Source organism: Cygnus atratus, chromosome 15 (genome assembly GCF_013377495.2).
Source record: "Cygnus atratus isolate AKBS03 ecotype Queensland, Australia chromosome 15, CAtr_DNAZoo_HiC_assembly, whole genome shotgun sequence".
NCBI classification, from domain to species: domain Eukaryota; kingdom Metazoa; phylum Chordata; class Aves; order Anseriformes; family Anatidae; genus Cygnus; species Cygnus atratus.
In genome coordinates, this window is record NC_066376.1 from 3,426,827 (window position 1) to 3,454,124 (window position 27,298).

At 38.6% G+C, this 27,298-nt stretch overlaps 1 protein-coding gene across 3 annotated transcripts in view; it reads right to left on the minus strand.

The window, feature by feature from the left end:
• Nucleotides 1-27,298, minus strand: part of USP22 (ubiquitin specific peptidase 22) — a 99,609-nt gene that overhangs the window by 4,622 nt on the left and 67,689 nt on the right. For all 3 annotated transcript variants that reach the window (XM_035563385.2, XM_035563386.2, XM_035563387.2), the window contains 7 exons: nt 21,086-21,255; nt 14,210-14,357; nt 7,391-7,496; nt 5,568-5,726; nt 4,679-4,805; nt 1,792-1,883; nt 226-288 (listed from right to left, as the gene is read on the minus strand). In XM_035563385.2, the coding sequence (XP_035419278.1) occupies nt 226-288; nt 1,792-1,883; nt 4,679-4,805; nt 5,568-5,726; nt 7,391-7,496; nt 14,210-14,357; nt 21,086-21,255 (865 nt within the window). The remainder of the gene's footprint in view (nt 1-225; nt 289-1,791; nt 1,884-4,678; nt 4,806-5,567; nt 5,727-7,390; nt 7,497-14,209; nt 14,358-21,085; nt 21,256-27,298) is intronic.

A 27,298-nucleotide genomic window follows, 5' to 3' on the forward strand; every position in this document is an offset into this window, starting at 1 on the left:
ACCGATTGCTGGGGTTACCATCTTCAGATTAGCAAGTTAGCTGCCACAGAACCATGAAAGGGTATGCGATCAGAGCAAACGAAGCTTTATTTTGCAACAGTTCAGACTTACTGTGCTGTCAAACACGGTAACGCACTTCGCACTGCAGGATATACAGCAGCCTGTATATCTCCTTCTAGAAGCCAACTACCTTTCACAATAGGAGTCACGGAATGTACCACTTACTTATTATCATTGTTTAGACTATCCGTCGGCTGCTGGTATTGCCCGTTCATTCTGCTCTCTTTACTGCAACACATACACACACAAAAATCCAGTCACTTAAAGCAGTGGCTTCCCAAACCGAGGAAATAGGTTTTACACGACACAGCCTGTTAGCTGAATCCAGGTCCTAATTCAAAGGCACAATGCTGCTTAGCAGCAGAGAAGGGCTGCTGATTAGGATGCTAAAGGATGCTTTATTTGTTCTTGCAGCAATGCTACAGAGGAAGCAGCATTTCTCCTGCCGGTCAAGGCTTCAGAGCTGCAAATACAGATCTGTTTACGTCAGATCCAAAAAGCTTTAAAAAAGGTTAAGAAACGATTTGTATTTTAAACCTGCAAAAATATCTAATTACATCAATCCCTTATCCTCTGATGGGTCAATCATCCTGGCTCTGACTTGTAAATTCATTTTGTGTTTTGACAGCAGCAATAGGATTATGCTGTTGATTTCATAGGCGATGAAATTCAGATTACTGAGCTATGCCTCCTGATTATCCCGTCTGTATTCCATTATGCTTGATACCTTTCAACAGCAGAGCCTGTTCTATCCAGGGAGGATTCACCACAGAGGAACAGAAAAGTCTCAAAATCTCCAGAATATACTGGAATAAACCATATATTCTTAATATAACACTATTTAACAGAGCTGCGGGGCTCTCCTTTCTCTACTGGCAGAAGCATCTACTTTTCTCCAGGGAGAAAAAAAAATGTTTGAAATTACGTTTACAATTTTAGCCTCAAATAGAGCCCCTGTGTTAAGAGATGCCACGTTTTGGAGCTTTCTGCGTTGCTTCAAATACAAATTAAATCCAAATACCTTCTTGTATAGTTGAAGGGAATACCTGATAGATACTTGTTTAACTGAGCTGATCAAGTTCCTTCTATAAAGGTACTTTTAATATAAATGTTATGTCTTTCCCGAACCTGGGAGGTGGGAGAAGTCTCACTGTTTGTTTAAATGCCGAATAGAAATGCCAAATAGAAATTTTAACCTATTTTAACTTGGATTATGTGCTTTTCTGGCAGCGTTGTTTAAACAGAAGCTGAGTGTACAAAACAAAACAAACAGAAAAACAGTTTTGTATGTGCACAGGAATAGAGAGGAAGGAATTTTACAACCTTGGAATTACTAGGTTGGACACTAGTTTAATGTCTAATCTGCCTACTAACACAAGATGACCCGGTGGGTGTGCATTCAGGTGATGCTCAAAGCACAGATCTTTAAAATCTGAAGGCACAATGGATCTGAATCTACAAGTTTAACATGCAACCAGAAACATAACACACATTAATAAAAAAAAAAAAAGTTTAAATATCAAGCCCTTTCTGGCACACAAAACTCAATAGTGTATCTAAAATTAGTTTAGAAAAGATGCACATTTCAAGGAGAAGCTTACAGGAGAAGTACCATTATACATACTGTTCTATAACCTTGATTCAAGGATGTTCCATGTTTCATGCTGCACATTTATGGAACTGGTAAACAGTTCTGTCCAGGTCTTTGGGGATTTTGTACTTGGTACACACCTGGAAGCCATGAATGGTGTCATGTCCAGCTCCAGCGGAAACGAGACATACGTAGTGATCTTTCGCCTCAGTTTGGCTGAGTGTTCAAACCGCTGGAGACAAAGTGGAAGAATTTTTGTTGTTGTTTTTTGAGATAGACAGAAAATTTAGCCTGTTATAAGTGTTCTAAGCTTAGGTACAATGACATGAAAGCATACTAGCAGTCAGCAGCTAGGGACACTCCCAATTTTTTTTCTACCAACTACTTCGTCTGGGATCCCCAAGTAAATGATAAAACACGATTTCTACTAGGAAAATAAGTCACAATTTGTAGAGGAAAAATATAATATTCATTAGATGGCTTACCTTAGTACCTATCCACACAAATGTATTCCCAATTGATATTAAAAAAATACATTAGACAGCACACACAGCCTTTAACCAGACCCACGTTCATTTGTACTGTGTAATATTTGAATGCAGGGCTGCTGCCTACACTAGCACACAGAACTGGTGACAAAGCTCTAGCTATCGGATTCACACACTTAATCCACCCATCCAATCATCTCAAATGACAGAAGTCAAGACTACACAGGAATACCAATTCAAATTAAGGCAAAAATGGAATATGACAATAAAAAAGCCTTGTCCCTCAGCCAAAAGCAGCCTGCAATACCCACCACCCTTTCTACATCTTGTCAATTGAACATTTAATGGTAACAGGAACAAATAACAGAAAGAGATGAATGAGTTGCTATTTAAAGGCAGCTTCTTTCCCCATTTCTCAGAAATTCTGCTCTATTTACACTTCAAGTTAATTATTTTCCAATTGTGGTGCCATAACAATTCCCTAGCAACAGATCCAGACGTGAAAAGCTGAGACTTACTTTTGTAATTCTTACCTTTTGTATTCCTTTTTTTTACTTTAACACATGAAATTGAATTTGCATTTTGGATGGATGGGACAACACAATCATTTAGGGAAAAATAAAATAAAAAAAAATCTTCAATCATTCTGCATAACGCAAATATTGAACTGAGTTAGCAAAGGGGTTTAGCATATCCACATTGCCTTGTGCAAAGAGCAGAATCACCTACACATCTTGCCAACTGCTCTGCATTAAAAAAAAAAAAAAAAGCCAACACCCTCAAACCTCTCTCCCTCTCTCTTAATTAAAAAAAAAAAAAAGGCAACCAAGTCAGCCATGCAGGAACATCCTTCAGGATGACCACAAAGAGCAACAGGAAAACAAAGGAGCTGTGCCTCTGCCTATTCCAGGCAGGCTACTGTCTTGCCTTACCACACTGCAGATCACCTTGGTTAATACACAAGGTGTAACCGAGGAAATGTTGGCATATATATGGGGTGAACATCTGAAGGCATGATTGTGCCAAACAGTCTCAAAAGGCCTCTAAGTTACAGGACTGGGAATTCTCTCTGCCTGTAAAACCCTTCTCTAGTAGAAAGCAGAATCAGCCCTTTCTCATGAACACAGATCTTCCTATGGCATTCCATGTTTTCATTTCAAGATTTAATTTCATTAGCAAGCTTCTGTACAAGCCAGATTTTGAAAACAAACTTTGAAATTGCTGCCACGCTGGAAATGGAGCTGCTATGTTATTCAACAGTTCCAAACTACAATCGTATATTGAATACAATACACAGCTTGCTCAGTGAGACCGTGACAACACGGTTGCACATTATTAGATTTTCCAGTATGAAGGTACTGAACTAGCTTAGAGGACTAATGGAAAATAAACCAGAAAAACGACCTGTTTGCTGCAGCAAAACTTCAGACTTTGCCATGACAAGTACAAGACAAAGGTCTACTTCCAAAACTATTAAAGTTACCCAAGTGTTTTACCAACGTTCAAAGCCTAGAAACCATGTAAGTATTAAATAACCAAATGTAGCTTCTGGTGCAAAAGGTAGGAGTGTGTGTTCTTTCAATACACTAATTTCCCCACTGGAAAAGGAGAAGCAACGCAAGCCTTCACTGGTGCACAGCACAGAGGTTGCTGATTTGTGTGTTTCCAGTCACCGTGGCCATAAGTAAAATGCTGCTATTCTTTAGGTAGTTTATGTGACACTAGTATCACCAGACAAGCAGTTTCTTGAAGCACTGATCATAGTCAGAGCTGAGGACAGTGACCGTCAGTTGCTGCCTAGCAATGAGAGGACTGTCATTCTGACCCAGGAGACACTTGAAATATTAGAGGGCTGCATCTGTTCAAGCAGATCAAAGATGCAGTTAAGTTATAATGGTGGCTGCCTCCATAAAGGCCTGTGGCATCACTTTTCAAGGACCCTTTGCCTCTTGACACAGAATGACAGTCATCTTCTGTGATAGATGCCTGCTTTGCACCACAGTCACACTCTTTAAGACACAAATCATACAGGACTAAACTATCTGAGGGCACCAACTCTGATGTAACTCCCATCATTGCACCTGACACAATTTGGATTGGAAATGCTGAAAACTATCTTGAGTTAATTAGTTGGGAATATAAAAGAATCCTTTGCAACTCTAACTTTTTTATATCTTCCCTTCAACACAGAGCTTCTCTGTGGTATCCTTCCAGTAGAAATGCAGGGTAAAAGTGTTACCGTGCAGTATGAGTAAATGTTATCGGAGATTGGTTTTTACACTGGTTCAGGTATTGTACTAACCTTCCATTTCGTTCCTAGATTCTTGTTAGGTTCCCGGAGACATACTGCAAAGCTACATTATATGTAATGTAATAATATCTTAATAGAAAATCTAGCTAGGCATGCAAGCTGTTCCTTATATTAATTTATATCATAAAAGAATAGCCAGTGAAAGCCAGAAGATACGTCCAGGAATTTAGCTCATCCTCTCAAAGAGGAATGTATGTTCCCTGCTCTGTCTGCCCCCTGTGAACTTACTTTGAGATGAAAACAGGCCACAATGGGTAATTTCTTCATAGTGAGTTGTTTGGTAGATTCCTGGTAGCTATGGCAACCACTACATTTGATTTTGGCACTGCTTCCTAGATGTTCTGGCCTTGTAAACCTGAATTAAAAAATAAAAAACAGAAGGATGCACAACATGATCAGACTATTTTCCACACATGCTGAAATTGCTTCTTTCACTTTTACTTGTGACTCACTGACACCACAAGAGAAGTTGCTCATGTCTTTTATGTCATAATTCAGGAAAAAATACATCTAATAGTCTAAAGTGTTATGGTTCAGATATTCAAACTGAACATCTATCATTACTCTACTTGGGCACATTGCACTGGAGTGCATCAATAATTGAGAAAGAAGCTAAATGTTTGCTCACCTCCTAGAACCGAACAGCTAATTTTCAGACAAAGATCCTTCATTTTCAAACCCAAAAACATTGATATGGAAATTATGAAGCAGTAAGACAGATTTCTGTGCCCGGTTGCACATTAGTCTGCAGGACACTCTTGCTTGTGGCCTTCTAAGGGGCTATGGTCAAAAGCTCAGATGACATGGAGAGAGATGCTAGAGGTTTCGATGATATAAAACCACACTGCCTGGCAGCAGGCAGTGTAAAATTTATTTTCTTTTTGCATCACATGTCAACTGGGTTTGACTGCTTATTGTTAAGCCTACTGCTGCTCTGAACCTTCTACGTCTTTCTCATTTTGTCTTATGCAAAATCTAAAATATGTAAGAAATGTTGTTTGCGGATAATGCCATGACAAAGCATCACTTACTCCCATTGCTCTATGCCACCTGTGGAAAACAGAATGAAGCCAAATTCTTTTTACCCCACCAAAATTGTATTTGTCTCAATTCATACCTTCGCAAGCAGTCTGTGAGAGTGGTGGTGCCTGATACATGGCTTTCCCCATTTACGACACTGCCATCACTCCCTGGACTCAGTGGCCAGAACGGGGTGGAAGAGCCTGGCAAATCCAAACTGATGTCCCAAAATGGGTCTATCGTTGTGGAAACGCCACTATGAAAAAGAAAGCAGTTTAATACATATTTAAAGGAAGTAAAATGAACAGATTCTCTCACTTCAGAGTGCACACCAGATACTGTACTCTAAAGAACTATGGGATTTACATCACCCCTAGAGGGCACTCAAAGATGACAAAAAAATATAAGTTGCTCCAGAGTGTCTTCCCACAACTGATTGTTTTTCTGCATATTTAAAAGCCATATGTTTTAGGAAATGTATTTGATACAGTGGATGCAGAAATATGTTTGTTGAATACATTCTCCCACCTACTGGAGCCCCGTGACTCCAAGTGAACCAGTTGGGTGTTGCTTGGAGATAGAGGTTCTGGTCGTACTACCAGCTAACATCTACGAGAGTGACATGCAGTCCAGCTAGTTCAGAAGGCTGGTCCTCTGCTCAGACATGGAAGACAGTGCTTAAAAGTACTTAAAGAAAAAGAGAGACAAATATTTCTGCTACACAATACTGCAATGAACTAAGCATTGCAGTTCTTATAAGAATCCCTTGCAACATTTGGAATTTGAGAGGGCAAAGAATAACTGCATCAAGAAGTGCATGTTCTCGATCAGATTTCTCTGCAAGACAGCTGAATATAAGTCATCAGCTAGACTACGGAGAAAGCTTCTCAAAATTTTATCTTGTACTGACTCAAATCCTTTTTCTTCTACCATTTACATATTAATGGGAACCTTAGTTTTGGGTTCTATTTTAGAAACATTTTCTGTTTGTGGTCATTATGCTTTTTTGTTGTTGAGTTCCCTCTTCCTCCAAAACTTTTGTCTTTGTCTCCAAGATTTCACTAAGCATACAATATTCTGCCTTTTTTTTCCATCTCCATTTGTGCAAAATTTGTGAATTTTCAAAACAAACTTGTTTTGTTAAAATTGCTTCAATGTTAATACGATGTCATCACAAACCAAACTTTTTATTACGATATGATTCTGTGGCTCTACCGGCAAAGAACATAATTTCGTACTTTTTCCTACAATGAATCTTCCGCAAATCTCTCCAGAAAATTGAGAATAAAAACAAACTCAAATAAAGAGAGCACAACAGTCCATCTTCAGGACACTGTGGCTAATTATAAAGAATGCAAGACCAAAAAACCCCACACAAGAGCTCTAACTTCTGAACTATGGCAACACCAAACGTCTTGAAAGAGAAGTCAGCTTGCTCCAGTACACGGTAGAACAACAAATACAATTTTTCTTACTCTTGTAAGACATACTTGCTGGTACCTGAGATAACATCAGCTTCTTTCAAACCTCTCCTGATGATACACAAGGCTCTTAACTGAAGGAAAATACGATTACATATCAGAACTTTCCTCAAATGCAGTGGCAATTGCATGCTTCCAAAACCAATGAGATCTGGGAAGTCTTTTTCTCACAAACTTGGAAATTGAAAACCTTCTTCAGAGTAGTAAGAAGTTTACATTCGTAAGCCTGTGATGCTTTCCAGATAGCTTTTTTTTTTTTTTGGCATGTCTTAATATATGATGGTTAACTAGTAATTGATTTTATTTAGCTCATGTTGTCTTTAAACAGTTGTTGTCTTGCAGGAATTTATTTTATTCAAGAAAGAAAAGATTCAAAACACTGTTGCACTATAGAGTGCAGCTTCAAATCAGAGCACAGATTTAGAAACAAAGCACTTACTGGCAGACTTGACAGGTAACATCAGACTGCAGTCCGCCTGTGAAGATTTGGTCTATGATGCAGTTACAGTGGTTGGGGTTGTTGGCCTTCTTCCCATTATCATCACCTGGAGGAATGCAAACACAGACTGAGAAGTCGAAAATCTTCCTGGGGAATAGTGGTTTGTCTTGGACTGCCCCTCCAGTAACTCATTATAATGCACACTCATAAACATACTACAAGTTCACATAGACAATTCAGACAATCCTGAAAATGCTGTGCAAAGAAAAACAAGGAAACAAAAAGAACTTCTAGCAAAATACAAAAGAGAATCAGAAGGTGACCAAATGCAATTTACTCTATCTACAGAGGTGAAGCTTTAGGCTGTAACAGCAGTCAACAAACCCCCTTTCCAAGCCATAGCCCTGCCTCCCTCTGCAGAGATTTACTTTGTACTATGTGGTATGAAGATCAGCCCCTAAGATGAAGGAGCTGCCAAGGTGGTTAATGAAAATAACTATTTAAACTTCACTAAGAGGGCCACCGTGCAACATTTGTATCTACACAAATGCCCAGCACTTCACCACAGAAGCACTAATTTCTGCTTAGGCAGAGTATTCAATAGCACATCATTTTCCTAAATGAACACAGAGGAAAAACGTCAGCAAATACTACTTTTTAATTTTAACACGGCAAACTTCTGAGAGTACAGCAAGGGGAAGAGCTTTGTTAAGACCCATTAACCTCCAGCCTGTTGCGTGCATCGTGTTCTTCCAGCATTTACTTTCAGATCAAGTTTTCACCAGTGAGAAAATGGAAGATGTCCTTATCAGGAGTGGGAAGGTGAGTGCTGTGTCTTCCTCCAGCTTCTTCACAGAGACACAGCAACCCTCTGACTTCCCACGGGGCAAGATGAACACATACCTGTCTTATTATACACTGTCACTGCGGGTCTCAGGAACGCAGCAACTCATTTTTAGGATTTGAGTGCCAAGATTAGGCCAATTCAACTTTCTGAGACTAACCAGAGCATTAAATAAATAATCAAAACCTTCTTGGCACAGTTCTCAGTGTTGAAGCATACTCCTTCTACTCCCCATAGGTAAAATAGGAGTGATACACTTTTCCTTTGATTTCTGCCACTTATGCTTTACTTCCTTAGGTAGGATAGATGCAATTAGTTTTGCTTTCTGAACAGAGATGCACACACAAAGTATTTAGAGCAGCGGCTAATTATTTTGTAAAGGACATTTTCAGGTTTCTTCCAATATCCTGTAAAATAAAAACTGCTAAGACAATTATGTTCTGACAGCTTTCCTGGTATATTTAACTTAGTAGTAAATATTTCACTTTCAGAAATTAAATACTAAGGTGCTGACTCCTCAAATCACAGTTATTACTCTAAAATAATTATTTTCTAGTCAAGTGTGTCAAAAAACACCAAAACAAACTAAAAACACAGTACCAAAAAAAACAACAACACTTTTCTCATAAGGTGCTCTTGCTGGAGTCTTCTTGCAGCAATATCAAGAAGGGATGAGATTTTTTCCAAACAAAGCTTCAGAAGTTTGTAAAGATGTTATATAAACTGACAAAGGTTCCACCTCATACTGGATGTGGAAAAAAAAAAGATATAGGTGATATCTTCTAAGCTGCAATTGGCCACTTGAGTCAATTAGATCCTAAATGCCTCAGAAAAGCTCTCAATTGCCTGCTTTAGAAACGTGTTTGAATTGCCAAGGAAAGCATATTGTTTCCTTAAAATGCCTCTTGAACAAAATGCTCTGAAATAAGATTTCAAATATACGTGCTTTCAGTTGGGGGTTTTCAGACTCAGACACTTCTTGATCTGAATTACAGCTAAATCTTACTGAACTCAAGATCCTCAGAAGGTCTATGATGATGTGTTAAGCTAATAAATAGAGCGTATGCATAGAGACGGTACAAGACAGTCTTCACCTTTACAAAAAGGTAACATACAAGCTTTAAAAAAAGTAATTACTTTTTTAAAAAGTAATTCCTTTAAAAAAAAAACAACTTTGTTTTTAAAGCTCCACTTTTTAAAGAAACAACACACAACTGCTACATTCCTGTAGCCTCACCCTTTGAAATTGATTCCCTCCCTTTATTTTGTTTTCAGGGGGCAGAAGCAGAGATAAAGCATCCTGAGACATTCACTGGACCACAGGCAACATCCCTGTTGGACACCTTTACTGGACAGCCATTTCTGCCTAGAGGAGAGCACCAACGCTCCCTTTTCAATTATACAAGTCAATCAGGATCAGTTCCAAGAGGGTCTCAAAAGAATATCCTGCAAGCTTGTTCACAGCAAAACAGAAGGGCATTACCCACTCAACATTAGTTCCCATGACATTTGGTTGGAGAGGAGGGGGAAAAAAAGTAAGATTACCACCTACTCACACTTGTCAGTATGTAACAGATGCTGAGAGGAGGTATATTATGCAGCTGAGAACTGGAAGCTGCTAGGTTGTTGTGCTCAAGTTAAGGTTCTCTTCAACATTTCTATCTTACCAAGTAGGTTTTACTTTCATAGTTACATTTTTAAAGCCGTTCACAATTCCTACTAGAAAACCAGCAGCTTATTGTAAGAAATTTGTGAGCACAAGACTAAAACTAAACTTGAAAATACATCAATATACACATTAGTGTAATTATAAATGACAAAGAGAAAAAAAAAGAGTATAAAAGCTTGGATTCAAATTAAATGAAACTTACAGAGAAATTACTACTGGGCCTGTGCAATAATGAAGCACATTAACTTGTGCTCAAATGAATACACATTTGAAATACTTCTAAAGGTAAATCACAAATATCAACAGTAAAAACAGCTTATTTCAAAACCAAACTCCAAGTTAAAGACTAATAGTAAGTATGTTTTGTCACCAACTTCCATCGTGTATTTTGCAATTGGATAATACTGGCTGAATAAAGTTTGGTATCAAAATACAGCATTACTTCAATTTTTCTAACCCGCTTTTCAAACCTTTGTGTACAAATGCACATCATAGCTACTGCTCTTTGCTGCTTAAGTGGTGTCGCTCTTGCAATAAGAGAAAAAAAACAACAGAGATTTTACTGGGCTGAATATTAACTTTTGAAGTGCAATCTTGCTCCCTGTAAGAAAGCAACAATTGTGGTCTGAGTTTCTCCCAGTTTGAGGATTCCCATGACACGCTGTAAAACACAACGTACTTGGATGACTGAAACCTCACCGTCATGGGAGTCTGCAGAATCAGAACTCTTGAATTTCTTCCACAGCACTGGTAATTAGAACTTGCTTGTCATATTGAGCATTACTCTGGCAAAGAGGCCAATATCTGACTGTAGAGTAAGCTCTGAATCTCATTTTGAAGCTTTTGTGGGGAGGAGGACCACAAATGCCAACGTACACTGACAATGTAGAACTTTAAGCACTATCACACCAGCAAGAGACTGGAATAGCAAGCAATGCAGGTACAATTGTAAAAGTCATTTTCAGTAGTAATGCTTGAAAAATAATTCAATATTCAAAAAAAAATCTTGTTTTTATTTGGAGTATGCTTTTAAGAACAGATCTTGTGCAGTTTGGTGAATGGGAGCGCAAGGAGGAATTAATAGCTTAGCTCCCCCCCATACTACTTTTCAGTTAATCCATCCTCCAGCTGTTGGAATGAAAAATAGTGATGTATATGCATAACAGACTCAATTCCTTTTTATTCAGACACATTTCATATCACTCCAGCAGCACAGAAAAGCCCTGGTAAATGCTCAGAATATGCCCTGCCTTGATGCCACAGCTGAACACAACAGTGCTATCACAAGAAGAGCTATCACCCCTGGGACACGATTTACGTGGTATCCCGAGCTTCCGAAATTTCTCAGAGGCCATTAAAATTTAGTATATATCCAACCAGCATTTAACAAAAAAGAATAAAAGTTTTATTTAAAGGGTGTGTATACCTCTGCATATACCTTAAAGATAATTAGAAGTTTGCTGAAATCAGATCTGACATTCAGCAGGTGCTTTAAAATGATCTTATGCAGAACCATTTCCAAAGGAAAAAATAAAAAGGATCCAGAAATAAGAAGTTCCTGTTTTGTTCACACACACTGCCTTAAAGCCATCTGAACAACCCTCCCCTAAAAAAGATCAGCATACTCACTTTCCCCTTGAAAAAGAAAGGGTGGCAAAGCAAAAGTCAAACACTCAAGTAAATCCGAAGATAAATAGAGCTTTTCTTATGACTGTTTGGGCCAGTCCATACATGAGTCTTGGGGAAGCTTATTTCGTGCTTTGTAAGATGCAGTATTACAAAATTGATCTTTTAATGGACAACTAAATCTTCTATTTTTCCTAATTTAGGCAACGACAGATATCAATAACGAGAATTCACAGCATTCTGACTTGCATTAGAACATTTCCTTTAAAGAAGAGTAAATGGAATGGAAAAGGGATAAATGACTCAAGTTAGCCAAACAAGTATCACTGGGTATTTATATAGGTCTTAGCATAAGGAGTACTTGCATTTATTTGCATCCCTAAATACTTGATAATCATGAATCGAGAAGCTGGGGCGTTTGGACAAACTTTTCCCCGTGATTATTTTTTTCTTGAATGTGTTTCAATTGCAGAACTTGATTACTGTGGATTTCTTTTTTAATTCAGTAAAACAAGTATTTAATACTGGCAGGGGAGGCATTATTTGCTTATTGTAGCTTTAGGACATTCTTATTAGTAGTAATAATATTTTTCACATGTATACTTTGCATGTGTGTATCTGTATGTATGCATAAGTATATAAGTGGGAAAATGTTCTCATTATAGAGCTAAGTAACTAGTTCATTCCAGAAGTGGCTTATCTTGACCGTACTTGAAATTCCGGTTTATATGAACTGCTTTAGTTCCCACACAACTGCTCAACCACTTCTTTTAAACTACCTTGATGTGGCATAGATAATTTACCTTAGTTCATTAAAAGCCTCTCCATTTCTTCAGAAACTGTAGCTTAAAAACCTGGGTGCACAGATATCAAAGATTTAGTGATAACACCTTCCCACTGGAAGCGCTGTAACAGTTTAGTCCCGTTCATGCAAATAGCTCAAACTTAGGGACATTCATTAAACAACTGAACTTTGGTCATTGCACTGAATGCAAATGGTGCCCACGAGCCAAAAAAGCCCAGTACTAAAGATGCAAAAACCTAATTCAATCCAGCTGAAACCGCTATGAAGTTTGATAGTGAACGAAAAGTCAGTTTTTTCATCACGTTTGAGATACCCAAACAACTGTAAAATAATCCACACGTATGCCCATACCCCTTCCAACAAGGTATGCCTGACACATCTTCTTTCACAGTTTCAGTTGGGCCAGAGAAGCCAAATAGAACCAAGAGTAAAGAAACAGTTGGGAAAGCTCAATTTTGTTGGTAATTGCAGAAGATGCATAAGATGGAGTCTTCATTTAAAGCCAGAACACAAGAAAAAAAAAAAGTCTTTTCAGATTATCAGTTTCAAAAGAGGGCAAGGACCTTTACTGTTGCAAGGTGGTGGTTTTTTTTTCTTCAATTCTGAGGAGAAAATACTCCTTCACGAAGTGATCATGAAGCATACAAGAAATGTGAGCATCATTTTATATCAGAGAAGATGAAAAAGCTTCAAGATTTGTTAGGTCAACGGTTCAGAAGTTTTACAGGAACCACGCAGTATTTCTGTTCACAGCAGAGTTTTTTCAGTGTTAACACAAAGTAAGAGAGAGGTCAGTATTTTGATAGCAATTCAGCACTTCAACACTAGCTTCATTAAGGTTATTGAATTTCCGTTAGTGATTATCAACTGACAGATATTAATAATAACAAAAGAATTGTCCTACATACTCTTTTCCTTGGAAGTACTCTTTTTGGAGAAGACTCTTTTGGAGGACACCTATTATGAATCTGAACAAGCACATCTGCTACCATGTAAGATTATCTTACAAGATAAAAGCAAGACTTCAAAATGTTTCAAGGAACATCAGCAGCCTTCCCTTTGAAAGTCCTCTGATAAGACAGAAAACTAACCTCTAAGTGCTTATTCTAAAAGCACTAGAGGAAATTTGAGTGCTTTAAAGCTTATTTTTAGTGACGAAGGATTTTTTTTTTTTTTTGCTAGTATCAACCCTACTCTATTTCCCTTACTTTCCCAGCGATTTTTACTATGCTTGTAAGTGAATCAAGCTGGATCAACCATTGGCAACTTGGAGAATTTTCAGTTCAGATTTAATTCAGTTAACAAACATTAAAATATGTAATTTCATATGGTGTTACCAAATCCACTTATTTAAGCCTTAGATACTTCATTCCTAGAAGAATGTCATTGACTATTTTTTACTGTATTGTGCAATTATGCATTTTATATACAGAATAATAAAACATGGTATCAAAAACAAATACTCTTTTTCTTATTCACATTTCTGTAAGCAATTGGGCAGCATGAAAACAGCAGAATACTATTTAAGCAAAACCACAGCCTCCTCTATATGTTATTTTCATCAGCGATGACACACTAAGAGTTCCAACTACCTCAAGTATAAATAGAATTTAAATGACAATTTAAAAGAAAAGACAGTGACTCACAACCAATAACAGAACACGACGGTGATTCAAACCAATGTAAAGGCTTCTCGGCTTCTAACTCTAGGTAATTTTTGACAGCAGGAATAGTTTATTTAAGTCTTTTCCTTTAAGTCTACCAAATGTTTTAAAAGGAATTTGTTAAGACTGCTATACTGGAAGACACGCACTTTGTTCTACCTCCTTTTGATCCAACACTCCTTGTTGATTGAAGACTCAGCACAAGCCTTACCTTTGCAGTGTCTGTGTAGCACATCTAATGCAGCAATGAGGAACTCGTGTGCATCTTGTTGCTCGTACCCTGCTAAATGCCGTGCATGAGTCCATACCAGGTGCAATAACCTATATGGAATGTGAGGAGATCGGTGCCCAGAGTAAAACTGCTCAAAGCAAAGAAAAGGACATGACTGTTAACAAGTTACACAGCCTCAATGCATTTAATTATTAAAAAATTAATGAGTGCAATTAGTCAAATAAATTTAAACCATTTAACTCTGATGGCCTTAATAATGAAATACATAGACAGCCTTTTGTCACGGACTACCGAAGGAGTGATCCCGGAACTGAGCACCTCAGTTTTCTCCCTTGAGTTTCTTTTATTTTACGATGGATTAGCATTAAAAAAGGGGGACAAATGACACTCAAAACTTCCTTTCTGATACCACCGCCTTTTATTAAAACAGTCTGAAAAAAATACTGTATTTGCAAGAGATCAGCAATTCTGTTCACAAATTACAGCCTTCAAAACTGGGGACAAACAGTGAGAATGAGAATATCAGATGTCAACTGCCATCCAGCCCCTGAACCAAGACATGGTAGCGTACTGCATCCAACGGCTGTGCCCAGTCCTATCTCATGGAAAAAATACAAGCAGGATAGCAGCCTCATGTAGGTATTGGCCTTTCATTGTATACTGTGGCAGTGCAAGGCTTTGGGAACAAATTTACTCAACATCTACCCCACTCCCCAAAGTCAGCTGCCTGTTACCACTCCTGCAGGGTCCCGCTGCCCGAAGTTCTGCTCCTGGACCAGCTCCTGCATCTGCTTCCTAATCTGCCTTAGTCAAAATCTGTCGAGTTGGCCACAGCAGCAACCGAAATTGCCCCAGCTGATTTTGCCAGAAGCATATTAGGGAGTGCACAGACAAATTATTCAGTCTGCAAAACTGTGATGTGAAACACCACTGGTGAATGGTAGCACACAGCTGGGGAGACACGGTCTTCTATCAGCACATGAGAGCCTACAGAAATTTGTGGACTTTTTTTGCTTTTTGGTTTTAAATAAAAAACAAACGGCCAGGTCCTGCTTAAAAAAAAAAAAAAAGGTAATGGTCTCTGCTCCCCTGGATTGAGGTTCAGCTCCTTCCACTCCCCTCTCCATTTCCATCCAAGTGCTACTGCTGCATCTCCTTTATTCTCATCTTCTCGAGTCTGCCATCACCTGTTCCTTACTTCTGCCGTCAAGTCTGGCATCCACAGTCTGAGGGTAAAGCTAACAAACCCTTCTACAGCAAGCTGACTACTGTGTTTGTTCAAGAACTCCTGCACCATGATACTGGTTCCAAAAGGAAGGCAGAGATGCTTGTGGTGCCCCTGCAGGGAGCTGGGAAAGGCCCAGAAGAGTTTATTCACTTGGGCTTCAGGCTCCATCTGGATTTGGAATCTCTGGTCTGCAGCCTGATAAGAACAGAATAACTGCAATGGCAAATTTCCCCATGGCACTGTACCAACACATATTGATCACACTGGTATTTAACTGAGAAAGTTTAAAATAAAGAAGTATTTAAAGGGGCAATATTTTATTTTTGACAAGTGGAAATTCATAAGGCCTTTTGCCTTCCCTAACCTTTCAAAAAGATGCTTGCCAGTAAAGGGTGCCTGCAACACCACGATTACATTTTGCCAAGATCCTATCAAATCGACGGCCATTTATTTTCAGTTCCTTTTCCCAAACACAGAAGACAGTAAGCAGCAAATACACATAACAAAAATAAGGCTAAAAAAAAAAAAAACCAACATTAGTGTGGAATTTCTCACTCTTACTGGAAAAGGGGGCTTCCTTTCCCAGCCCCATGTTTTTCCCTGCCCAGGCTGAGCATTTCGCATCAGTACAAGCACAGGTCTGGTGCTACAAACCTCCCTGGGTAAAACAGATTGTCTTTTGAGGGATGGGCAGGCAAAAGATGGTACAATTTTCTCATCTAGTCCTCACGTCTGTTGGGATTTAGTATATTTCCTTACAAAGAAATTTCTTTACTGCAAGCTCCAGTTTTTCCAAATAAGAAGATATACCTCTGCAGCCAAACACCACAAAATGCTTCTATAAATAAAAAGATCAATAGTTAACTCTGATGCCAACAAGAATGACACCAAGGGACTAGAGCAGTGGGACGGTAATTGAAATCTGCTGACGCAGCTGCTGCTCAACATAATTCAGGGAACTGCAGCAATAAAACTTCTCTGTTCTGTCACTCCTTACAATTAGTCCCAGAGCTCTCTGGTCATTTTAACCAACAGCACTCTCCGTAATTACTCCACTGCAGACACTAGACCTGCCAGCAGATTTTACATTCTCTAGTGCTTCATTAGGATTAGAAGAATCTAACAAGAAGCTTTATCACATTATTAGCTATTATCACACGGAAACTAGAAACACAACTAGTAAAAATGCAATTGAATATATGCAGAGGGGGTAGGGAAAGCGTCCATGTTCTAATACATCAAAAATGAAAGAAAAGGATCTGAGCATATTCAACAGCAATATTTTAACTGAAATGTATAAAGCATCCATCCAAGCTATGCTGTTTCCTTGTTGCTGGAAAGACCAGACTATCAGAGCTGATTCCGTTCATGAAAAGGAAAAAAAAAAAAGAAGAAGTAAAAGTGTCCATTTAAAGCCTTATTAATTTGCTGTTACACGAACCTTTTCATTTAAGTGTGCAAATATAAACAATTGTCTTTGCAAGTCACCTCTAAAATACTTCAATGACACAACTCTTCCCAACAGTTTAAAATAATCTTTGTTTTAAATTGTTTTCAATCCAATAGTATTAGTTGCTTATGTTGAAGAGAACTAGTTCAAACGATTTGAAAATGATTGGTAAGACACTATTTAATTGCTGTTCTGGGACAAAACAGGATCCAAAGTCCCCATTCTTACATACAACCCAAGTAGCCACAACTTCCCCATCCCACCCTGCCCCCTTAAATATTTGACTTGGAGGATTTTAGGCTTTGTAATTTGCATTATTGTTACCCAAAAATATATCTACACCAGTGAGGAAGAGAAAAAAAAAAAAAAAAAACAAGCATCTGTACTTTTTTCTCCTCCTCCTGCCAAAACCACATACAAGGTAGTTTCCCAATTATGTGAACGGATACATCTGATCTATCCTGCATACATATCAACTTAACATTCTCCTGGCTTCGTAATCAAATTCAGAGGCATAAATCCTGTCCCAGGCTCCAGTCCAATTTGAGAAGCTAAAAGCTCCTCTTTGAAATTGGTTCTCAATTAAGACTTAAACGTACGGAAAATTTACAATGGATACAGGGATGGGTAACACGTATCTCTCAGAATACAGGAACACCTACTAGAGGTTTTCCAACAAAAAGTAGTGCTTCAAGGGATCGGAAAAACAGCTGTGCTTGCAGGCATATGTAATATTTTCTATACTTATTTCAGAGTCAAGATTTTACTACGTAGGCACAAAATCTGCATTTTCCCTTACAACGTGCAATGCCTATGTTAAGGGTCACAACTACTTTTTCGCCTTTGTACGTTTGTTGTAGCTTATTTTACACATAAGCTGTTTCAATATTGTACCATCTTAAGATACCAAAGCCATAAATCTTCTCATTCTTTTTCCTTTTTGTCCTCACTTCTCAACTCTCCACATAGTTGTGCTGTGCACTTTGATAGGCTTGTGAGGATGAGTAATGATGGGAATAAAAAAGGCTTTGTTCTTTATGTTTCTGAGTGGATGTACTGCATTCTACTGTATTCTCAGGTATTCTTGATATTCCGGCCACAGAGTGCAGTTCCACTAATCTTAACATCCTGAATGGTTATTCTGTAAAAGAACTTCCATAAACCTCAGGACATGGACCATCTCGGAATTAATTTTTATTGGCAAAACAAAACTAAAGCACCAACACCAGTAGGTAAAGAGTAGTGCACAAACCCTTTCAGCCAGAAGGCTTGATGAACGGTTTGTGTTCTATCGTCCCTCCATCCAGTTTCACCACTATCTGTTATTCCCAAATCCTTTTCATTCCCTTTCTCATGCACTGTAATTCATGTCATGATTCTATTGAGAAATAGGTTTCAAGTAGCACAAATGAGGATGCTAATTGATGCAGTTAGATATTTTTTAAAACAAATGGAGATTCAATGCTTGGCATATTTGCAAGAAAAGCTATTAGGCAAGAACTCCGTTCTGAGAGCCATCTGACACTCATTACTCACCACCAACCTACTTCAAGGTAGAAGAACTTTGCGCCTCCCTATTTATCAAAGAGAAGACACTGACACATCTTACATAACTAAGTGACCTTCAACAACAACAACAGACCTTCATTTTCTGTTTAAAAAGCAAAAGAGCAAAATGTGCTTATTGATGTACAATACGTTTTGTTTAATGTTCAAAACAGTCTCTTTCTCCCCAGGAATTCTTACTCTCGTGCATTCACTGGATCCCCCAGCATTCCTTTTGCCTAAGATCACACCTTCAGAAAAAAGGGTGGAGGGGAGATGAAATTAACCCTTGCCCTGATCATCTGTCACTGGGCAAGATGCCTTGGGATAACTGCATCAGTTAATTCCAGTGGGAAAGCTCCATAAAAACAAGCTAGAACCTGACCCAAAGTTTCCCTTGTAATTCAATTAGGAAGGAATTCTTGAGAACCAGAGCACTGCAGTCTCCACCGGTTAGCTGTCCTTCGTTCAGATCTCATCTCTGCAGAGATGGCATAGGAACATTCGCCAAAACGACTGCATATGGCTGAGACACGAAAGATAAGCAGTCCAGAACTGCAAGATACTGGTTGTAATTCTGAACGTGAAAAAAATCAAACTGACTGGGAAACAGAATTTTACAATGAGTGCTCAGAGAGCTATAAACATAACATAGTAATTACTATTTGCATGTTGAAATATACGAAGTTCAATGCGACACTACCATTTTGCTTGTGGAGGACTAAGCTCTAGTTTTACTTCAAAGTGGTTGAGTCACTTTTTGCTGTCCTCCCACAGCTCTTAGCTGCAATACTTCAACATGAAATAAGGACACAGGCTACTGTACTGCTATCTTCACAGTCTAAAATCAGAGGTGGCTCTTCTCTCATTTACATACCCTCAACTTGCCGAGCATTAATTATTAGAACTTAATTCAAGTGTAGGCATGAATTTTGATTGGGGAAATGAAGGCTGAGATTCCCAAAGTTGTGTGTGAAATTAAACCTGATTACAGTTGAATTTAACGAGAACACTGCGTATAAACCCCATTATGGATAACAGCCCCATTCTTCACCACGTGCTTGTACGTAGTCTAGCAAAAGGAATCCTAGCCCATCGACAAAGCTCCACATACAGAAAGGGAAATAGAGATCATTGCCTGGGCAGTCTTGATCTTTCCTCCAGCCCCTCCACCTGTAATGAAAAATTCATTTCCTCATTTCCCAAAGGTGTGTTTTGTTTTTGTTTTTTTTAAAATACAAGTGTATAAGCAAAATGTGGTGACATTCATCAAAATGAGACTTTATACTACAACCTGATAAAAGATTTTAACAGCAGCTATTTTTCTTTTTCAAATAAGCAAATAGTAGTTGTTTTTTTTTGTGTGTTTGTTTTTATATTAACAATCTACAGAAACTAGTATTTCTACACCATAACTGAATTTTTATCTAGGCAGAGTAATATTTCCCCATTAACAGCACATCTGGTATGAATAATCCTCAGCTACAACCTATTGGTATGTCTGTCTCTTATTTTTACCTTCGCTTCTGACAGACTTGGGAATAATTGAAAAATACATCAAAAAATAAGTGTAATATGCAACTAATGACTGATAAGTAGCATGAGAAGTTGCAAAGTGACACGAGTACTGAGCATTATTAGAAAAACAACTTTGTACTGGAAAGGCTAAGGGGGACTTTACCCTTCACATACGTTTAACTCACCTGCAACGACCTGCTCTGTGTACAGACGTCTCCAGGTACCTTAAATGCTCTGTAAGAGCATATATTATGGCCCTATATATTTTTTTTTCTTTTGCTTACCAAGAAAGCATATCAGTCACTGAGGGAAAGGCAAAGGACTATGTGCGCATGCACATGTTTTAAAAAAAAGACTCCTTTTAAAACCAGAAGCTCATGTCTAGCCATGTAGTCCTTACATTACTCATGTGGAATTAAGATAGTAAAGCTCTTCTACTATTTACTAAGGAAAAGAATGCGCCCGTCATATCCACCACAGATTAGACCTAGGGAAAGGCACATCGCAAAGCTATTCACCTGAGGGAGAAAGTGAAAGAACAGGAGTTCCTCTATGCAAGGTACAAACTGTACCAACGCATTCAATTGCCTACATTCTCCTAGCTATTAACGTATTTCCACCTAAGAGATGGTAACAAAGATGTTTTCCCCTTAGAAAGCACTGAATCAAGATCTGTAAAATATTTATACAAACCTACATAATCCAGTGTCTAAAACCACAAGGCTATATATCACTTTATTCTTATTCCCATTATAACCTGAAGAGCCTGTTACACATTTTCAAGTTAAAACTTGCACCTTTAATTAATGCACACATTCAGCCTTAAGACTAAGGACTGTAGGTCAGTCTCAGAAGAGCAAGCAGGACTGTAATTATGTCCAATAGCAGCTTTTCCTAAACAAGGATGACTTAAGTGTAGGACTTAAAGGCCAATAATTTCATTTTCAGCAGTCAGGTATTTTTGAGAGTGGGATCTAAGTCTCTGTTTTACCACCTTGAGGGGAAACAGAATTTGCATCCCCTTTATATTTGCAAATAGAACACAATTCCTTTCGGAATACAAAATAGTCAATGTCTGTGGAACGGTGATGTTATCGTGGCAAACAGCACTCACCTCCTGAAAAAGCGTAGACATTTCACAGACCAGACATGAGCTGGGGCTTTGCATTTCACATTTGTGCCTGTCGGAGAGGAAGAAATCTCGCAGCAGTGGAGTGTGGGTAAGTGCCTGGACAATACAGTTCATAAAACATGTGTTCCCAAGATTGATTAGCCCTCGTAGACCTATAAAGACAGAAGGGGGAGGGGACACATAAGCATTATCAAGTTAAAAAAAAAGGTACATTTAACTTATTTGCATTTTTATACACTCTTCACAATAACACCAAAGATTTACTAAGTATGTGTAGCTCCAAACTTTATGTTGTTTTACGTAGGCTATTGGTTTTGATGTACTTGAGTCACAAGCTGCCACAAGCTCTCACAAATACACTACAATTTATTGTGTTTTGTTTTAAATTCTTAGCAGAATGTAAAACTCAAAGTACAGCAACACCAACAGCGTTATTTTTGCAATGGCTGTTCTGCCACAGCTCACCAAAACACGCCCCCTCCCCAAGCTGATACCAAATGGCAACGACAACAAGTGATAAATCACTACGGTATGATACCAATACATTAAAATAAATCAATAAATAAGTTTTCAGATTGCTTAAAAGGCTTTCCCTCATGCAGGTCACAAAGCCGAAATAAGGGTTTTATACTGTTAAAATGCAACAAACATCTTCCTAAGACAGGCAGCAAAGGGAACAGCCTCAACATGAGCAAAACAAAAAGTCAGGCTGTGACGTCCAATACAGACTTAGCGCATCCTTCTTTTTGCACAAAACCTGAGATCTGAACAAAACGACCTTAAAGAAAAACTCTGAACAATGCTAGCTAAAACAAGCAAGTGGAACTAAGTTAAACATTAATCTACAGTACACATCACAAAATTTAACTTGGCATAAGAGGATTCATCACACCTTAAGTCAAACGTTCAGTAATGCCCAGAGACGATTTCTTGTGCTTGGAAACCAAGATGCTTAAAGGAAAGCTCTTTTGTTGCACAACAGAAGAGAGGTTAGGAGTGGGGAAAGCTTTTCAGTCATTTGCAAAGTCTAAGTGAGAAGAAAAACATGCTCAAATCCTTGAGTACTCTTCCAAAATGTTAACATACTACCACCATACAGGAGTGCTAAACGAGAAGATCATCAAGTGGACAAGAATGCTTATTTTTCAATCAAAAGCTTACTTTGAAACAAGAAAAAAAATGCACTGATACATGTACACAATTTTGATACTCATTTCAATTTAACTCGGTCCTCTTGTGAAATATAAATGGGATTACTACACAAACTATGAATGAAAAAATGGATTACTTGATAGAGAACAAAGAATATCCTTGCGATTCCATGAAAAAAAAAGCATCAGCTGGCAATGCTGTGGTAATTAAAAATGGTGCAGTTCCCTTGCAGTACACCAGATAGTGCTCAAAGGGCTCTTTAGCATCTTTCAGCAGGAGAAGGTGTGGTCCAGTTGCTATGTTACCGGAGAGAAACGGCACTACATCAGCTTGAGCTGCATACTGAGCTGTAGGCGATGGACACGGAGCCCTCTGAAATTTTCTTTTGGTACCTAATGAAATACAGTCCTCCTTCCAACAGCTTCCTGTCGCTTCTGTTTACTCAAAGTACAGGACAAAGTTTCTCATTTATATTGTAACAACTTCTACTGGGCAGAAAGCTTATTGCAGTAATTCCCTTTATCTTCATGCTGGGAGTCAAAACAAATGTGTGCACAACATAAGCAAAGTGTTAAATAGTTAATTTGTTGTAGCAGCCTGAAATATGGTGTGATGCTTCGACTTTGTACACAGTCCTAGTTGAATCCCCAGCCTACACATCTCTGCAAACATGATCACAACAGAAAGGTGGTCACGCTGTGCAAGTGGAGAAATGTTTGGTTGGTATCTCCTGCCTACCTCTCCCGTGTTCTCTATTTAAAACTTACTGCTTTTTATTTAAATCAATCGGTGCCAACAGAAGCTTGGGAGGCTCTCTGGACATGCCCAAGATGCACGAGGGCATTTTGAGCAGAAAAGTCTCTCCCTATTTCTCCCTGGAAAACTTGGTCCCTCTGGTGAGCAGCAGAACTCAAAGTCAGCGTGCACAGCGCAGAAGACTAGTGGAAAATCAGCAGGTACATCAGGAGACTCACCCTAGCACTTTTCAGTATCTAATTGAGCAATCACAAGTAAAAGCAAACACATAAAGGCAGCTTTTTGGAATCATTTATTAAACATCATTTATTACATGCCTGTGGCTGGACCTTGTTTCCCTGTGACCACAAGAAGAATCAATCTTCCTCAAAGTTTCCACCAGACTAGTTACAGAGGCGTCAAACTCGGCGGCAGGCTCTCTTGGTTAACTCTTTACTTGCTTGGTCTTTGGTGTCAGTTTCCGTGGGTATAAACAGAGTGCTTCTTACGCTGTCACTTCACGTGAATGAACCGACAACAAATTAACCTGCAAAACAGACAAGGCTGAAATGTGAATACCTCTAACCCCTATAAAAATAAGAAAATGGTGAATGTAGCAAAAGACAAAAACTTACTTGACTGGAAAGGGAAAAAGGTAAAGGAGCATATATGACTCTTATCCTCGAGGGAACAATGACTGCAGCTGCTATACTGCCTCTTAGACTGACATCTGAAATGAAACAGGTACATGGCACTGAACTAATGCTAAGCTACTGCGTAACTAATTGCAGCATCTTGGAAAACATCAACATTTAATCTACGTAAACTGAAGAGCTGACAAAACTCAGATCCACAAATTCTCTTGCATGCAACTTTTATGGAAAAGTAAATGTTGGAGAGAAGAAGCTAAAAATTGGAGCCTATGCAGCATTCTGGTCAACACAATATTAAGAATGTAGAAGAGTTGTGCCTGCCACACCCTCTCCATTAATAAAGCCTGGCAATATTTAACTGGAATAGTCAGCGTTGCAACATGAGGGTCATAAATTAGCAGAAATATAAAGTGCCAAAATCTCAAATGCAACAGTCCACCACTCTTGCTACTATCAAAGCAGTGGTCTCCGCTGGACATACTTGCACAGAGGGTGGGCTCATTTTCTGAGGATTGCCAACAGGACCCAACTTCTCGTTATAAGGCTGTGGTACTTTGCAGATTTCTGCTGTTCTTTGTAATGGTATCTTTATTTCTGTTCTTAGTGAAATGAGCAAGAGCAACCAGTGAGATCTCTAATATATTCTAAACATAGACGTATGCTCTTGCAGCAATTGTATTTCAGATAAAAGCACTACTTTTCTTCTTAACCTTACTGATAAAAATACAAATATTGTAAGTAAATGAATATTGCTGCCAAGACAAAATTATCATGTATGGTATAAACATAAAGAAAATACTCTTTAATCATCATGCATGGGATATGACCACTATTCTCATTCTGTCACATGCTGAACAGGCAGGGTGTAAACAAAGAAGAAATCTACTTCCACAATGCCTTGAGCACAGATAATCCCACCTGGGAATTTCCTTTTATATTTGGTCTCAAAGCTGGGCTCTAAGTAGCAGGCTTACCTTTGTCAGCTTCGGTTCTTCAGTCTTCTTCCAGTAACGGGTTTTGTTTTTTTCAAATGCTCAATGTAACAGATCTGCAACGCTGGGCAAATATGCTTGTTGTGATGCAGGAAGATCTAGAACACTGGTTCTGCAAGTCCACCCACGCAGGCGAGATGAAAAAACCAAAACAAGATAAGGAAATTCCACTTCTCTGTGAAATGCAACTGTACAGCTATTACGGGGCGGGGGGGACTGGGGGAGGTGGAAAGGAGAGGACCACACATGAATATAAAAGACAGAAAAAACAATCAGGTGCTTAACTTGCTATCCTGGAAGGAGCTCAGTTTGTCTCAAAAACTAGGCTTGGTGCTGGGATAGAAAGAAGAGCAGGCAAACCAGTCTGAACAAATATTACCACGCAGAGACCTGTGATTTATTTGAATGAACCTTCTGGAAGCAAAACCGTAGGTCAGTATGTAACACAACTTTGGGAGACAAAAATCAGGAAACCATTCAGATTTGCTAAAGCACAACCAGCCTGAGATCCTTTATACATTCAGTACAGGCCGGCAACACCTTACAGCAATTTTCTGGCCCCCAACCCTCCCAGTCCCCCATCTGGTGCCGGTGGTTCCCTAAGCTCCATCAGACAGCATCAGAAGTCAGTGCGAGTTGAGGAAGTGCTCGCTAAAATATTTAAAGAAAGTGAGTTCAGCATAACCCTTGGAAATACACAGTGCAGCACAGCAATGACGATTTTTAGAACATGTTTTTTTTTCATCTTATGTTCATACAACAAGAACTGCCACATCCTTATAGTGCATCTTTCTGAAAACGGATCTCGAGGGAGAACTGTCCCACTTTTTAGTACCTAAAGCAAAAAAAAATAAATACACTTCCCAGCTCTCAGGTTTCAGGTGAAGGCCAGGCCATACATTTCCAGAACGTATCCGTTACAAACATTGGTCCTAACCAGGCCAGTACACTACTGTGCCATTTGCATGCCAGAAGCAGCACAGCTTCTGCTGATAGGGTTAGTAGTAACAATTATTCTCAAAAGATAATCCCTTTTGAAAGAAGAAAAATCTACACATTTAAGGGAGTAGCAGTATGCAAATACACGAAACTACAAGCCTACACAGGAAAAAGCATGATGTTCTGTGCCACGAGTCATCACATGAGTAATCAAAAAACCTATGCAGTTTTGGATAATTTATTCTGCCCTGCTTCAGGTGAAGCATCCTTTCTCAGTGGCTGCATGAGACCCACAGCAACTGCAGGACCGGGAACACAGAGTCGAATTAGAAAAGCTTTGTTCAAGTATTTTACAAACTTACAGATGACACATCTATTAATTTAGTTTGAAAACAGTTCAACAAAAAGCTAACAAACTTTTGCCACAGTCAAGTTAAAGGAAAAAGATTTCAACCACATGATCTTAGAAACGAAGTTAACAATTCAATTTATTAGGTTAACAATTCAATTTATTTTTAATAACCTTTTAATAAGTAAACACTGTGTTCAAAATGCTGTAAACAAAACTGCAGAGAAAAGTAAGGGGGTTGAGCAGAAGCTGAGTTTCCAAAGAGGCATACAAACAGTTTTATAGATTTGCTTCAGAGTTTTTAAGGGCAGGATTTCTTTTCCTATTTTTGTTCTTAACTGATACAAGGAAACAGTTTGACCACATTAACTTTAATAGGAATTTTTTGACATAAAATTCTCAAAATTGATTTTGAAATTCACTTGAGTTCTGCCAATCATACCTTATACTACTTCTACCACTTTTAAGATGTACAACAAGAGCATGAATTTATTCCTTTAATGATAAACTATATAGGTATTATGCCACCTTCACATTCTAAAAACGTATCAAACAGAAACTATGTTGTTTGCGGAAGGACAGTGGGGAAGATGTTTATTTTGTCTCCCTCTCCCCAAAGATACCACTCATAATAAAATTTAACTGCCATACAGTAAAAGAAATCTTCTTTACTCAGCAGAAAGAAAGAAATAGCATACAGTATTCCTCCTTGCATATATTTCAGCACCAGAAGATGAAGACTATTTAAAAAAGATGGATCAGTCACCCAACCCAGACAGTGCTCAGTTCCGGTATGTCACTGCTGTACAGTAAGTGCAATTCATCCTCATTACTAATCTCTTTACCCTATTAACATAACTTTACCCAGAGGCAAAGGATTGGTCAGTTCATTTAGAGGAATTAACCAAATACAACTTGTTCCAGAGCTGAGCAGCTGACAACTCAAAACAAACTAAAACAGCACCAGGAAATACATCCTGTGTATTGAATGCAAGCAGTGACCTTAACAAGATGCTCTGCAGCTTAGTGGTGTTTTTTTCTGTTTTGTTGTTGTTTTGGTTTTGTCTGGCTTTGTTTTCTAAGGTAGTCATTCCTGGCCAAAAGTGGTTTTGCTTTTAGAAAGAGTCGCTTCCCCACCTTTCAGATAACCAAATGGTTCACAAAGAACAAGAACAACAACGCATGTGAGCAACATGTCAGCTCCTACTTTCCAGTTTTGCTGTCTTTAAGAAAAATCTCACCATTGAGTGTTAGGACTTAAAAGCAGCATTTAAATGCATGCTCAAGCACTTTGTTCGGGTTCACATGACAACCTGAAGTCTTTTGCTGATAATTTCTGGCACATTTGTGTGCAACTGGGCAGTGCTGCAAGTGA